General features: G+C 48.6%; 1 protein-coding gene across 1 annotated transcript in view; it reads left to right on the forward strand.

Moving 5' to 3' along the window:
• Positions 1-15,420, forward strand: part of LOC119448019 (transmembrane protein KIAA1109 homolog) — a 431,927-nt gene that overhangs the window by 184,675 nt on the left and 231,832 nt on the right. The window contains exon 16 of the mRNA XM_049665124.1: positions 13,041-13,207. Within this exon, the coding sequence (XP_049521081.1) occupies positions 13,041-13,207 (167 nt within the window). The remainder of the gene's footprint in view (positions 1-13,040; positions 13,208-15,420) is intronic.

A 15,420-nucleotide genomic window follows, 5' to 3' on the forward strand; every position in this document is an offset into this window, starting at 1 on the left:
CGCGAAAGTGCGTCCGCTGCGGCATTGCTTTTTCCTTTGTGGTGGCGCACGGTGAAGTCGTAACGCTGCAGCAGCAGTGCCCAACGCGCCAGGCGGCCACTCGGCTCACTCAAGCGCCTCAACCAAGTGAGAGCCATGTGGTCAGTCTCAATCGTGAATGCCACTCCGTCGACATAATAGTCAAACTTTCGCAGGGTGAGCGAGACACTCCTTCTCTGTCACCGAGTAGTTCCTTTCCGCCGGCGTCAACGAACGGCTCGCGAACGCAACCGGTCGGAGAATGCCTCTGTGCTCCTGAAGCAAAATTGCACCTAGACCCAGGTCGCTTGCGTCTGTTTGAATCACAAACTCCCTGTTCAAGTCAGGCAGCTGCAACTCTGCTGTGTCAGCGAGCACCTTTGTGAGGCCGCGCAGTGCCGCCTCCTGCTCTTGACCCTAAGTCCAACGCTCATCTTTCCTCAAGAGCTTCGTTAAAGGCGCTTGCACTGCCGCGCAGTCTGGAATGAATTGGCGATAAAAATTTACCAATCCCAGAAAGCGTCTCAGTTCGCCGATATCTTTCGGCGACGGGTAGCTCTTGCTCTTGGGACAAAGCTCACATGACACATGCTCTTGGGACAAAGGACACATGCTCTTGGGACAAAGGAACGGCAACACAGTAGTGCAAGCAAACAAAGGGGCATTTATTGCACCTTACATACACTAACACACACTAGCCGAATTACAACCAATAGAACATTCACATGGGCGCGCGACAAATCAAGGAAGTCCGACTCACCGCGACCGGATAGCGAGCAAATATGTTCGCCCCATGCTATGGCAACATTGCCTAGTCGTTCACGTGTACGGTCACGCGAACGGTGGCGCGTTCAAACGATCCTTGTTCGTCCATACCGGTGCCCCGCTCCGAGCCACGCGAGACGTCTCGCGAAGCGTGGATCGGCGCATGCGCGGGACGTCCGCGTTGCTCACCGATCCCAACCCAAAGAGAGAGCAGAGCGCCTTCAACCTTTTTCTCCCAAGTCACCCCGCCGTTCGGTGGCGTTAGCATCGTGACACTCACGCCATCTCTCGCAACACGCCGCAACCACTACGGCCACTGCCGGCACTAGACGCGAGCTATGCGGGGAAAACAACATCAGGGGTCGCGCAAGTGTTCGCCACCGACACGCTTGACTTTCTTGGCGTCAGTGGCGAGAGGGCTCGCGAGACGATAAAGTTCGTCCATCGCTCGAACATACTCCAGCAGGGACTCGTCCGGATGCTGGGTACGCAACTCCAACTCTCTCCTCAAACGCCACTCGTAGTTGGCCGGAAGAAATTCCTCGCGGAAGTTCGCACGGAACTCTTCTACCGTGCGGGCTCTGTGTCCGGCCAGTCGGAACCAACGAGCCGCCTGCTCAGTCAGTGAAGCAGGGACCACGCGCGCGAGAAGTTCGGCATCTGAAAGCCCTGTTGCTTGCTGATAATACTGCAGACGGTCGAGGTACTCGTTTGCACTAGTGCGATCGTGGTACCCACTATAGGTAGGCATGTCTGCCTTAATTCGTGGTCGCTCGCTCTGCGACGGGGCCTGCATTGTGTTCTGCAGGGCACCGGCTAAGCTCTGCATGACTTGCAGCGCATTCTGCAGCATTATTTCGCTTGACGGAATACTACCGCCCGAAGGTTCGGACGCATCCGCAGCTTGCGTCGAACTATTTAGAGGCATAGGTGGCTCTGAGTCCAGGGGACGAAGCGGCGAGGTGTTAGGCATGTTAGGCCTACTTTCAGCCCTAAACCCTGCCAACGTGGCATTTCCGCGATCCCGACTGTTCCGCGTGAAACACTCGAAATCAAAGCTACCGGTTTGTTCGGAAGCTGCCGCCGCGTTAGCACTAGGTCTCTGATTATCTGCCGCTACATCCGACAACCTGAACAAATCTGGAAAGTTAGACAAGCCCGTCGCCATTGTTTGCTGTAACTTCAGTAGTCCCAGCTCCAAAAAACAGAAAAAAGACTCGCTGTGTTGCCGAATTCGAACCACGTTGGTAGCGCCAAATGTGGGGGTCTTCCCCAACCCGTAGCGCGTGTAATCGCAGCTACGCAGGGTTCGGGCGAATAAGGCAACAAGCGAGTCAACTCAACAGCGTTTATTGCTGTGGGCAATAAAACACACTTGCAGAGGGAAGTCCGCTCTGTATAATAGCTAATAAAATAGGCTTGCCTCGTCGCGTGTAGTAGTCACGCAAACGAGGTCACTCACGGCTTTCAGCAGGTAAATCCGTACGGGCAGGTAGGTCAAGCGAGGTCAGAGAGCCCCAGGGGTCTCTCGGTCGCGCTCTTTTATACCTTTATACCTTTCCGCGAGGGGAGTGTCCTCCTCGCCCACCGGGTACTTTCCCTCTTCCCGTGCGTCGCGAGAGGCGAGCGAGAACCGGGAGAGGGCAAAGTGCATCTCTCCCGTTTCCGCTCGGCTCCCGCTATGCGCGCACGAGTTGTCCGCCTGGCTACCACCACGTGTGCTCCGTGCGCAAGTGACGGCGAGCGCCCGTGGGAGAGGGTGGCAGCGTGTGCTTCGCACAACCTCCACCTTGGGAATGACCTGCCCGATGGAGACGCGGCCGGGACCACGGAAATATTCGTATCATTCGGAAATTCGTATTAGTCGTGATCGTATCATTGAGATTCCACTGTATATGGACACTCCAGGTGCATTTTAAAGTTGTTGTCTCCGGGTTCTCTCAAGCCGCCTTTGTCGTAAAGCTGTTGTGAATACAGTACACACACGCTTACCTCTTGTCCGGTGGTGATCCACCCACGTGTGATGAATGTGGTGAGCCACTTACGGTGCTTCATGTCCTGCTGCAATGCACGGAATTAAACGCTAATAGGAAAAAGCACTTTCTATTACCACAACGACAGCAAATTCCACTTCACCCTCAAATGATCTTGGTATAGAACCTCTCTTTAATTACCAATCCTTGTTCGAATTTTTAAAAGATGTACACAGGTTTCATGTTATAGCCCCAGGAAATCCGTAGCACGGCCTCCTAACAGAGGTTTCTGCTGCGGTAGCTGCATTACAGAAAGCACCTGCCTCCCAGCCTTTGGGTTCAAAGGCCTTAAGGAGGCATACGTGCTTATTTCCATATTCTTGCATTTTAGCCTCATGATCACTTGTCATTCGTACTGTACCCATAGACCACTCCACATATCACTGTCATAATTTTATACTATATATCGTTTTACGCTTCTACGATAGCGATTGATTTTAGGCCACTTTACAGCCATGTTACATCCTATCATCGCAACTATTCAATCAGCGCTTAACACAGCATTATCAGTCATGGCGCTCTTTGGCCATACCTGGCCCTTGCGCCACAAAAAACCACATATCATCATCATCATCATCATCATCGTAAAGCTTAGGCTTGATGGCCAACTCCCTTGTGCTTGCCTTGTACTACCGGGGTTCAGCGGTACAAGGACAGGCAGATACACGACAACACACGATAGCGTAACAAGTATAAAAAGGGTTTATTGCTCCATGGGAATTCGCGTGGAAGCAGGTGGACCTCGACGTTTGTTCGGGGTCGATAGTGGTCGAACGAGGTAGGGCGCGACAAAGGAGGGAAACGAGATGGTTACCTGAGCTCCGTCCTTCGTCGCGGCTCGCAGTCATCCCCCATTTCTCCGGCGTGTGCCGGTCGCGCCGGTCGCGCCGATCGCGACTGCCCCGCCTCGTTCTGGGCTCGGTCCAATGAGCGCGGGGCTCCCCGTACACGTCACCGCTGCGTTTGCAACCGGTTGCCAAGAGGATCGCGCCATCGCACGAAAAGCCATTTGGCTCCTCGAACGGGAAGAGGCAAAAAGGTGTCTGCTCTCCTTACTTTCGTGGCGCGCATAAGGACGTGGGAAAATATGAACCTTTATAATTCCCACAAAGTGAAACTTGCTATGTCTCTTTATAACTATATTAAGGCGGCAGAAACACACAGCACACAAGAGAAAAGAACGGGACGGAGCGCCACTCACAACTGCGTTATTTTACGGAAGACACAGTTATATATATATATATATATATATTGATAGTACGTAAGGGAAATGCCCAATTGGCAATATCAGCTTCGTGGTTGAGGAGCCATAGCTGTGCAACGCCCGCCAGGTAAAAGTTGACGTTGCTGAGCTTGTCACCGTCATTCCACTTATTGTGGGCGCTGACCCGCTCATACGAAGTGAGCCAGTCCTCGACGTCGTGCTCGTCGGTGCCGTTGAAAATTACAGGGTCTCGCTGTCGGGCTACGCCGGAGCAGGCGACCACCGGTGGTACGGGAGCACCTTGTTGGGGCATGTCGTCAGGCATTGCCGAGGCTGGGGGTAGGGTCCGGGTACGGAGTTCCAGGATGAAATGGGAACCAGCACGCTCCACCAATTGATAGTACGCGTTTAGATACGCTCGGCGTTTTTATGAATGCGCCGAAACAGGCAACGGCCAAACGGAGCGAGCTCGAGCACCAACAAACGTCTTATTCGTCTTCTGCTGGTGCCCGTATTTCTCACTACAATATATATATATATATATATATATATATACCGTCAGTCGACGCCTGCGCAGCAAGCACATTCATTCAAGCATCAAGTGCGATATGATGAGGAACGCTGAAAAAAAATGTTCTCGCCCTTTTACAAGGATATGGAAGTCTCAGTAACGCACAAGTTACCTTTCTTGCTGACATAGAATGCTTTCATCATTTCCCTGGCTTTCGCATCTGTACTTCTGGCAAGAAACCACGCATCAAAAAAGCACGGCCAACAGGAACGTGAGCGGCAGTTTCTAATATGCTTAGGCAAATTTGGGCCCTCTTTATTTTGCTCAACGTTTCGTTTGTCTTCCTTGATCCGCTCATTTACACAGCGCCCGGTTTGTCCTATATTGGAATGACCGCAGGAGAGGGGAATTTCATAAACTACCCCTTAGACACATCTCATGAACGGTCATCCATGCTTAGTTCCGCAGGGTTTTTCTTTTTTTTTTCCCTTTCCTTTTGTTATGCGAGAGCAAAAGCCTCTGAGCTTTCTAGGGGCTGGAAAGACGAGTGGAACACCATGCCTGCTCGCAACCTTCTTCAAATTGTGGGCCAGTTTCTGCACATATGGCACAACAACCACTGGGCTCACGTCTTCTCGAGGGACCTCTGCACCTGCAGCTCTCACTGCACTTCTCTTCATTTTTTGCAAGAGGCTTTCAGCGATGGTAGTCACAAGCGAACCAGGGAACCCAGCTGAAGCCAGCCTGGCCAATTGGTTTTCAAAACTCGACTGCATCCTGTGGATACATGATTTCCTGAGCACAGAATCAAGGCAAAGTGCAGCAATTCCTCTTTTTACTATTTTTGAATGGGAGGAATCATATTGCAGAAGCGCTTTCTTTGCACACGGAGCATAACCCCAACAGAGCCAATCTGTAGAGAACTCCATGTTCAGATCTAAAAACTGTAAAAAATTACGCTCAGGCAGTTCACTCATAAAATCCAAGCCTTTTCCATGTTGTCTAAATAGCGATAAAACATTGCCCACAGCTTCTGTGAAGTGCAAACTTCCATTCTTGGTTAAAATAATCAAAAAACCTTCTACATATCTTATAACTTTAAAGACCTTATAAGTTGGTAAAAGCTGGCGCAATGCTTAGTCCATTTGTGAAAAAAAAAAAAAGAATATTGCAAAGCACTGGTGCAACACAGGATCTAAGGAGAGCGAGGTGCCTTCCCGTGCTTCGTCCCCTGGCTCGCGCATTGTGCTTAGCTCGATCTCTAGTAACCGTCACCATAATGGCAACATGGACACGGCTAGCGCACCGGAGCTAATTTCCCGCGCAAACCATGCTACTCCCTCCCGGGTTTGAGTTGCCGCCCGAGCAAACGTCACCGGGATGCGCCCTGATCATTAGCCTCCCGAGTGGTGGCCCCCAGGTGCCCTCTCCACCCGAGCTCTCTTCCACTGAGCGCCTCATCGCCGCGGCAGATGCTCATAGGCCTGCAACGAGGTGGTTACATGAGACTTTTGCTCTCGCGCTTGGCGGCTCGCTACCCGGTTAGCCCTAGCGCAGCGGGCACGCGTACTAGACACAAAGGTGTCGGCGGACGAGAGGAAAGCACATATGCACCCAGTGCTGTTTTGGAGCTCAGTGGCTCTCCCCCATGCACGTGAAGCTGCCAGCGGCCACGGGACTGACGTGAGCACCCCCACCGCAAAATACCGCGAGTGGAGCGCCACTATTGAAACCAGTTGTGAGTGGAAAGGGGAGAGGCATAGGAACAGCAGAATTTTTTAAAGGTACTAAATAGTTGTGGGCCGCGACCAGCAAGAAATGTATTGTACATTACGTTTTTTTAGTTTATTTTGTGTAACAGGTCTCGCGTGATCCACGGTTTCCTAATTTTTTTAGATTGGCGGTGGGTAATTCGAGGAAAATTATGATAATATATTTGTTTGAACTTTTCAATAAATGTATTGACTGCAGTGTTCACATTATCTTCGGCTAGAACGTCATTCCACGATATGTGAATTAGTTCTTGACGGAAATTCTCAAGTTTAGGCGCTGTTATGGAACGTGATGATATAGAGGGTAGTTTCTTTTTAATTTGTTGCTTAGTAACTAGAAATACAGTTAGGTGATCGCTAATATCACATGAAATGGTTCCTGCTCTAACATCCTCAGAATTAACGTTCGTGAGAAAGACATCGATTAGTTTACATGCATTGGTAGTAACTCTTGTTGGCATAATAATAGTGTTAAGCAATCCAAAACTATCAAACAGACACGTCATCTCATGTTTACAAGTTTCGTTAGATAACATGTCAATATTAATATCGCCGCCACATACAATTAAATATCTATTCATCACAGCATAGTTAAACAAGTTTTCTAAATGAGCCATAAATTTCGAAATATTTCCTGACGGAGGGCGATACACGGCTGATATGGCGTAATTGTTTAGGACAGCTGTCAGCATCTCACAATCAGGTTCTGAACAACAAAATTCTGTTAGGAGTTCACACTGAAAAGTTTCTTTTACAAGCAAGCAAACACCACCACCTCGACTATAGGAACGATTATCACAGTAAACATCGTAACCAGGCAGAGAAAATGGATTATCATCATTCGTGTACCAAGTTTCGGTTAACATGATTATGTCAAACTGAAAATCAAGTTGTGAAAATAAGAAATCTAGAGACTCATATTTATTTCTTGTGGATTGACAATTTAAATGAGAGAATTTTATGCCAGGCATAAATTTGTCTCCAATATGTCTATGCAATTCAGTTGGCAAAACGAACATAGTTCAAGAAAGAAATATGGATATAAACGTGACAGGAACCTCAAACTGTGCTCGGGAAATCTTCCTTACTCTTCACCAGAATGGCAGGAAGTCCATACCTGCGTCTCATCAGAACCTTATCGTTCGTACACCATACAAAACGGATGTCATTCTCTCTAGCCCATTGCTTTGCCTCCCAGAACAAAGTTCGAGTTTGCTTTGTCAAGTTCTCCTTAATCATCACTTCAGATTTGGCATCCCTTAGCTTCTTACGGCCATGTAGCCAGGTGTCCCGAACCGACTGTCACAAGAAGCGTACAGTGATGCCTGGTATCTTGTCTGTCCTAGAAAGTAGACGGTGTATTGCCGCGACATCACTTCCTGTTAGAGCTGGCATCTGAATTGATGCAGCAACTGTATTGACCTTTTCCAATAAATTCTCATGATCGGTCTTACGGATTGTGGGAATGCGCGACTCTCACGCGTCCCCTGATGTTGTTTTCCCCGCATGGCTTGTCTCCTGTAATCCGGCTTCGCCACGTAGCTTTAAGGCGGCGGAGTTGCTGCGTATTACGAGAGATGGTGCTAGTGTTGCGCTGCTAACGCCACCTGACGGCGGGGGGTTACGCGGGCGCAAAAGGGAAAAGGCTGTTCCTCTTCGGGTGGGGATCGGTGAGCAATGCGGACGTCCCTCGCTTGCGCCGATCCATGCTTCGCGAGACCTGTCTCGCGTGGCTAGGAGCGGGGCACCGGTATGGACGAACACGGATCGTTCGAACGCACCACCGTTCGCGTGACCGTACACGGGAACGACTAGGCGTTGGTGTCATAGCATGGGGTGAACATATTCGCTCGCTATCCGGTCGCGGTGAGTCGGACTTCCTTGATTTGTCGCGCGCCCATGTGAATGTTTTATGCATAGTAATTCGGCTAGCATGTATTAGTGTATGAAAGGTGTAATAAATTCCCTTTTGTTTGTTAGCAATACTGTGTTGTCGTTCCTTTGTCCCAAGAGCACATGTGAGACCCCACAGGATTCCATGAAACTCTAGATTGAACTTCCTATTATGTTGTTCAAGTTCATTGAGATCTTTCTTTATATCTTGAATTTCTTTAGTGCTCGAACTTGTTTCTGCTGAATCAGCTTTCCGCCTTACATCTGACAATTTGTTGTCCTGCTCTTTAATGGCAGTGAGTACACCATCATATTTGTCAGACAACATTTGCACGCTGGCCTCGATGACAGCAACAGTGTCTTTCAGAGTTTTCACTGTCTCCGTTAACTCTGCAATGGCCACAACATTGGAGTAATCGACAACTTTCTTTGCTCTTACTCCCCTGCACATGGGACATCGCCACTTCTTTTTTGCTGCATCAGTTTTTTTCTTTAAATGTTCTCTCGCTTATGTGAGAGCAGGGTCCTATGTGGTAAGAACTAAGACATTCACTGCATACTATACAGTCATCATCAGAACCAACACTCAAGCCACAATCAAAGCAAGATACATCGGCAATGGTACTCATAGCTACAACTTCGAGGGCAACAGTGCAGGGCACAGCTAACTGTGAAATGTCTTGAAAGTTATAGGAAAGTGATGCTATTCACAAACCTGTAAAATGTAGAAATGAAGTTTAGGACGAGTCCTTTCTGTGCCTCTGCTGCTGCCCAAGTGAAGACAGCGTCAGTGAATCCTCCTTTTATAAGCTGCTGAAGGCTGGGGAGGGACGTCGTCGTCACGTGATGAATCTTCTGCGCACCACTTGTTGACGAGACAGCTAGACAACACGGTGGCACGTATGGGTCAGTAATCAGTGATTACTGTTCACGCTTGGCACAGAATGAGAATTCCACGCAACGTCTTGCGCAGCCGGTCCCCGGCTACCTTTTTGCACGTATCGCAGCAGCTGTCGATCCTCGCCAGATAAGCAGCACTGTAAAATGTAGAAATGAAGTTTAGGACAAGTCCTTTCTGTGCCTCTGCTGCTGCCCAAGTGAAGACAGCGTCAGTGAATCCTCCTTTTATAAGCTGCTGAAGGCTGGGGAGGGACGTTGTCGTCACGTGATGAATCTTCTGCGCACCACTTGTTGACGAGACAGCTAGACAACACGGTGGCACGTATGGGTCAGTAATCAGTGATTACTGTTCACGCTTGGCACAGAATGAGAATTCCACGCAACGTCTTGCGCAGCCGGTCCCCGGCTACCCTTTCGCACGTGTCGCAGCAGCTGTCGATCCTCGCCAGATAAGCAGCACTGTAAAATGTAGAAATGAAGTTTAGGACAAGTTCTTTCTGTGCCTCTGCTGCTGCCCAAGTGAAGACAGCGTCAGTGAATCCTCCTTTTATAAGCTGCTGAAGGCTGGGGAGGGACGTCGTCGTCACGTGATGAGTCTTCTGCGCACCACTTGTTGACGAGGCAGCTAGACAACACGGTGGCACGTATGGATCAGTAATCAGTGATTACTGTTCACGCTTGGCACGGAATGAGAATTCCTCGCAACGTCTTGCGCAGCCGGTCCCCGGCTACCCTTTCGCACGTGTCGCAGCAGCTGTCGATCCTCGCCAGACAAGCAGCACTGTAAAATGTAGAAATGAAGTTTAGGACGAGTCCTTTCTGTGCTTCTGCTGCTGCCCAAGTCAGACTATATGTCAGTCATATGTCAGACTATGCTGGCTGTTGCTGTGAGATAAGCTTGCAGAGTGAAGTGCTGCTGTCTGAAGCTGCTTGATTGTCAGAGCCGCGGATAGGCACATGCTGTTGAGAGGGTGCCCGTGGTTGTGGATTATCTCTTGCAGTGTACGTCAGCAATGATGCGCATGATGCGGCGATAGCATTGACATGGAATGTGCTCTGACTATACAGCATGCTGTCTAGGATGATGTGGGCTTGTGGCATGCTGTTTTTATGGATGCGGATTTTATGGATGTCAGTGTTTCACTGCAACTAATACCCGTGTCACACGGGCGTTTGGAAGGCCTTCCAACCGATAGTCAGTTGACTCAAAGGTCAAGTTAGAGCTGCTACACGGGCGGTTTCGAAGGCCGTCGAGTCAATAGTCTATCGAGTCAACGGAGCACCCTACAACTCTATGGAAATCTCGATGGCCTTTGAGCAACGGAAGCGGAAACAGCGCGAACATGCCCTCTCGTTCACAGTGTGCTCCTACTCACGGTTAGAAAGAACAAATCAAACTAAAATGCTCTAAAAATACTATATGTAAGTGTTATTAATTATTCAGTAAATTATTTTTGCCACTTGATATGTGCGAACTGCACATACTCTCGAGAACAGCGACGTGCTTGTGTTCGTACACTCTCCCTGTACTCCATGTGCTGCCGGCTGCGGTCATATCGCCGCTATTTCGCCATATAAACAAATATAAAAGAAATTATAGTGCTTTTAAGTGGTTTTAATGTTGTTTAACTTTTGGTGACACGAAAACGAAAATAAATATCCACATAGCCACACAATTTTGCGAGAAACGCCTGAACCACTCAACGGCCTTTCAAAAGTGCCGTGTGGCTGTATGATGACTCCTTTGAGTCGATAGAGTTGTGGCATTTCGAAGGCCGTCGACTCGAAGGCTTTCCAAATGTGCCCGTGTGACACAGGTATAAGACTTGCTTGGAACGATGCTGCAAGTAGTCTGTCGCATTATACTTGCTCAGCAACTGCATTATTTGTAGAGAGTGAGTAGGGTGTCAGTCATTCTCTGCGACTAAATAGAGAAGTAGACACGAATCTCCGGGCACTATTGAGAGTGGCTTGAGGCGTTATTTACTGGGGGCATTGAAGGAAGTCACATGCAGGGATATGACTAGTTGGAAAGGCATCTGGACGTTATAGGTTGCATCTGTATGTTAGAGGCTTTTGCCTCTTCAGGTGTTGTAATCAGGGACTGCATACTATGGCCTGACACTGGCTTTTGGATTTGAGGGCGGTTGGTAAAGGTGATTGTATGTTTTGTGCATACAATGGCCGAAGACGTAGGAGTTTTGAGGGCAGTCTTGATAGCAGGAACGGGCTCACCGTTGATTGATCGAGTTGTTGCTTTCGTGGTGGTGGCGGTCCCGAACTCCAGCCGGATGGGGGCAGGACACTGCTGGGTCAGCTGGCCATGCCACCAGAGCCAAGATAAAGGGGCAGCCACAACAGTGGCTGCAAGGCGTTTGTACGGTGGTGGCGACTGCAGAGAGCTGGGCTCTCGGTCTGACGTCAGAGGGTCAGTGACCCCACCCCGTCCATGTGGGTTCTTGGTGTCTCACGGGAGACCAACCACCGCGGGTTCGAGCTGAGCGAACCGTCGCCTCCAGCACCGCTCGCGCGCGAGTTCAGAGACCGCAAGCGGCTACCGAGCGACGCACGCAAAAACACAGTAAAGCCCTGAGTTGACGGAAACTGTTTATTGAATCCGTCGGCACCAGCAGTGCACAAACACCTGCCCGGCAGGGAACCAAAAGGGTCCCGCACCAAGGGCGAAAATACAATAACAGGCACTTATAGCACGTCGCGGCCAGAGCACAGGCTCAAGCTGGGACATGCCGCTAGGAAAGGTCCCGGCGGCTATGGTACTTTTTCTGGCGATAACCAATGGGTCAACTCGTGAGAGCACGGGCAATCTCCTTCGGCTTGGGCTTTCGGCAAGTGTGACTCGGCGTGGTACGACCTCGCTCGCGCGAGCACTAGGCACTGCTCGTTGGCTTAGCGTCGGGAAAGGATCAGCATAAAATACGCGCTCCCCGCACGGGCAAAGGCACCGTGCGCAAGCTCCAGTCCTAGTCACAAAGGTGTCGGCGGACGAGAGGAAAGCATATACGTACCGTGCGCTGGTCCCGGAGATAAGACAGCCACGCTCCGCCGCTAGCAGCCGAAACGCGGCCGCCGTGACGTCAGCACTCCGCGCTCACCGCAAACCAACGTGATTGGAGCGCCACCGCTAGAACCGGTTAGGAGCGGACGAGGTTGGCGATGGATGGCAGAACAGGTGAAGCCCGCGCAATGGCGCCGGCACCTCCCTCAATCCCCACAGATGGCAGGATGGACATGGCACCAGTGATCACCTAGCTTGGAGTTTGCTGTCTTGTCGGGCGCCATGCAAGTGGCAGTTATGCCAATACGTCACCCTACTTCACAACCATCTTGTGCAGGGCTGTTGGCACCAACATTTTCTGTTGTTTTCGTTGCTTCTGCAGCTGGTCTGAATCCTTTCCTTCACACTTTTCTTTATTGCTACATAAAGAGAGCTAAAGGAAAAACTGCTGACTTGGGCTCAACAGATCCCCGGGAAAAATGTGCTCTGTGCTCCTCTGCACACACATTCTAGTGAAGCTTCAGAAATAAGCAGCCTTTAAATTGGTAGCCTAGCACATTTATATTGCTATAGCCTGATTAGTAAGTAACGTAAATATTGATAAAGGTGACTGATATACAAGGTATCTTGAAAGGTGGTAAAATCCACACAGTATTCAGCATACATGATGCCTGCTATTCTGCTGGAAGTAAATCGCTATGAAAGGCTGAATTATAAAGGATCAAAAAACAAGTAACAAATGTATGTCTATCTTAATGCATTTCTAATTGTGCAGCCATAGACAACAGTCATGGCGGGATTAAGTTGAGCTTGTTGCTTGAGCGTAGCTTATGAGTACAATATGAGAAAGATAACAAGATGAACTGGTAATTGTAAATTACAGACAGCATTACACCAATGGGTGTAATAAGTTGTGTGGTTTATGCAGGCAATGCCAAGTGGATTCTGAATGTCCAGTGGCAAATGGAGGGTGTGGACATTCATGTTGATGTGGGCATCAGCAAGGCTCTGTCAGCTTTGTTCCGAACACTCACTGCCCTGACGGGAGAAGGTGACGAGGGTGAAAGCCCTGAGGAGCAAGCCCGTACAGCACAGGTAATCTCAGCGTTTTTCTACTTAAATGGCTCGTCATGCACATTTTGAATGACACTGGTTAGCCATATCTGAGGGAGGAGATAGTTCAGCATCTGGTTGCAATCGAATCATTTCACCGCAGTCAGAGTGCATGCGCAACAGCCCAGCTTGAGGACAGTACTATAGTGCTCGCCTCTTACTAGCTGCATTCAAGGCAATATCGAGGGTAATGCCGAGGACAGTGCTATTTTACAAGGAATTTCACTGTCATGGTATAAATGCCGCATGTGTCTTTACTATTGGTGCTCTTCAGCCCGCTAAGAAATACCTCTACTGCCATAAAATCAGTTTATCATTTATTTGCCCTTAAGGGCCCCTGGTGGGGCATTACATAAGGGGGGGGGTAACAAATGGTAACCTCGGGTCACATAAAAACGAAAACAAAAAAGACATTAATACAGGTTGCAAAAACAGGTAAACACAGTAAACACATGAAAATTAGAAAGCCGAAAAAAGAAAGGGCTTACTAGTGGGGCTGTGGACAACACTGGTGTAATAATAACTGTTTAAATTTTACAGGATTAGTTTCATTGACGATACCGTCAGGAAGTACATTCCAGTCCGATATGGCAGTCGGCAGAAATGATTTATTGAAAGCGTTAGTTGAACCATGAATGCGTTGAACACTGTGACAATTAAAAAGGCGTCGTGATGATCTCATGGGCGGCTGAATTAGGCTCTCACGTAAATGAGGAAAATTATAATACAGCTTATGAAAAAGGCAAAGACTTGCTATCTTACGACGGGATGCTAGGGAGGTTAGACCAATCGAAGCTTTGATGTTAGTAACGCTCAACCGAGAATCATATTTGGACGTTATAAAACGAGCAGCTCGATTTTGTATTGCCTCTAACGCCTGGATTAGGTACTCTTGATGGGGGTTCCAGATAGGGGAAGCGTATTCAAGTTTGGTACGGATGAAAGTTTCGTATGCGATTAGTCTAACCGTGGGCGAAGCAAAAGTGAGTGATCGTCTGATGAAACCTAGTGATTTAGAGACGCTTGCAGAAAGCGACGTGATGTGCTTTGACCAGCTTAGATTACTTGTTATTTCTATGCCTAGATACCTATAAGATTCCACTTGTGATAGCGCGGTAGTGTTTAGCGTGTATGAGAAGTGTAGGTTAGATCTTTTACGAGACACGTGCATGAACTTACATTTTGATACATTTAACTGCATGAGCCAAGTCGAGCACCAATTTTGGATTAAGGTTAAATCATCCTGTAGCAATGACTGATCGTTAATAGTAGAGATACGTCGGTACAGAACGCAATCGTCCGCAAACAGACGAATGGATGATGAAATTTCAGCAGGAAGGTCATTGATAAAGATTAGGAACAGAAGCGGGCCAAGAACAGAGCCCTGAGGGACACCGGAGATAACGTTACTAGAGGCAGAAGGATTACTTTCAATGACAGTGTACTGCGAACGATCAGTTAAAAAGCAGTGAATCCATGAAAATATCAGCGGGTCAAGTGAAAGGCAAGAAAGTTTAGTCATGAGGCGCTGCTGGGGAACACGGTCAAAAGCCTTAGAAAAATCAAGGTAAATGACGTCAGTTTGAAAGGATGAGTCTAGGTTTAAGTGCAGGTCAGTCGTGAATTCAAACAGTTGAGATTCGCACAAAAAGCCAGACCGAAAACCGTGTTGGTTTTTGAAGAAAAAGGAATTATTATCCAGGTGCTTTGCCACGTGGGAATAAATTATATGTTCAATAAGTTTGCATGCAATGCATGTTAACGAGATAGGACGATAATTCGATGGATCGGAGCGGCTTCCTGCCTTGATAACCGGTGCAACTCTGCTTACCTTCCACTCGGACGGGATTTGGCCACTGGAAATAGACTGCGTGAAAATGATCTGTAGTACGCGACTGGATATTACTTTTGTGCCTTTAAGGATTTTAGCTGATATGTTGTCAGGCCCAGGGGCACTGGATATCTTCAAATTGTCAATTATTTTACAGATTCCTTCTGCCGCGATACCAACTGGTGGCATTTGAGGGAAATTTGAGCTGAGTGGTATAGGAATATTAGCAGCTGGTTCCTGGGTGAAAACAGACGTGAAGTACGCATTCAAAACGTCAGAACGAAGCTCCTTCGGAACGACAGAACCATCCTGATATGATAAAGAGATGTTATGCGAGCCACTACGATTGGGAGTTAACAAAGTC

The sequence above is a fragment of the Dermacentor silvarum genome, chromosome 4 (genome assembly GCF_013339745.2).
Source record: "Dermacentor silvarum isolate Dsil-2018 chromosome 4, BIME_Dsil_1.4, whole genome shotgun sequence".
NCBI lineage: Eukaryota > Metazoa > Arthropoda > Arachnida > Ixodida > Ixodidae > Dermacentor > Dermacentor silvarum.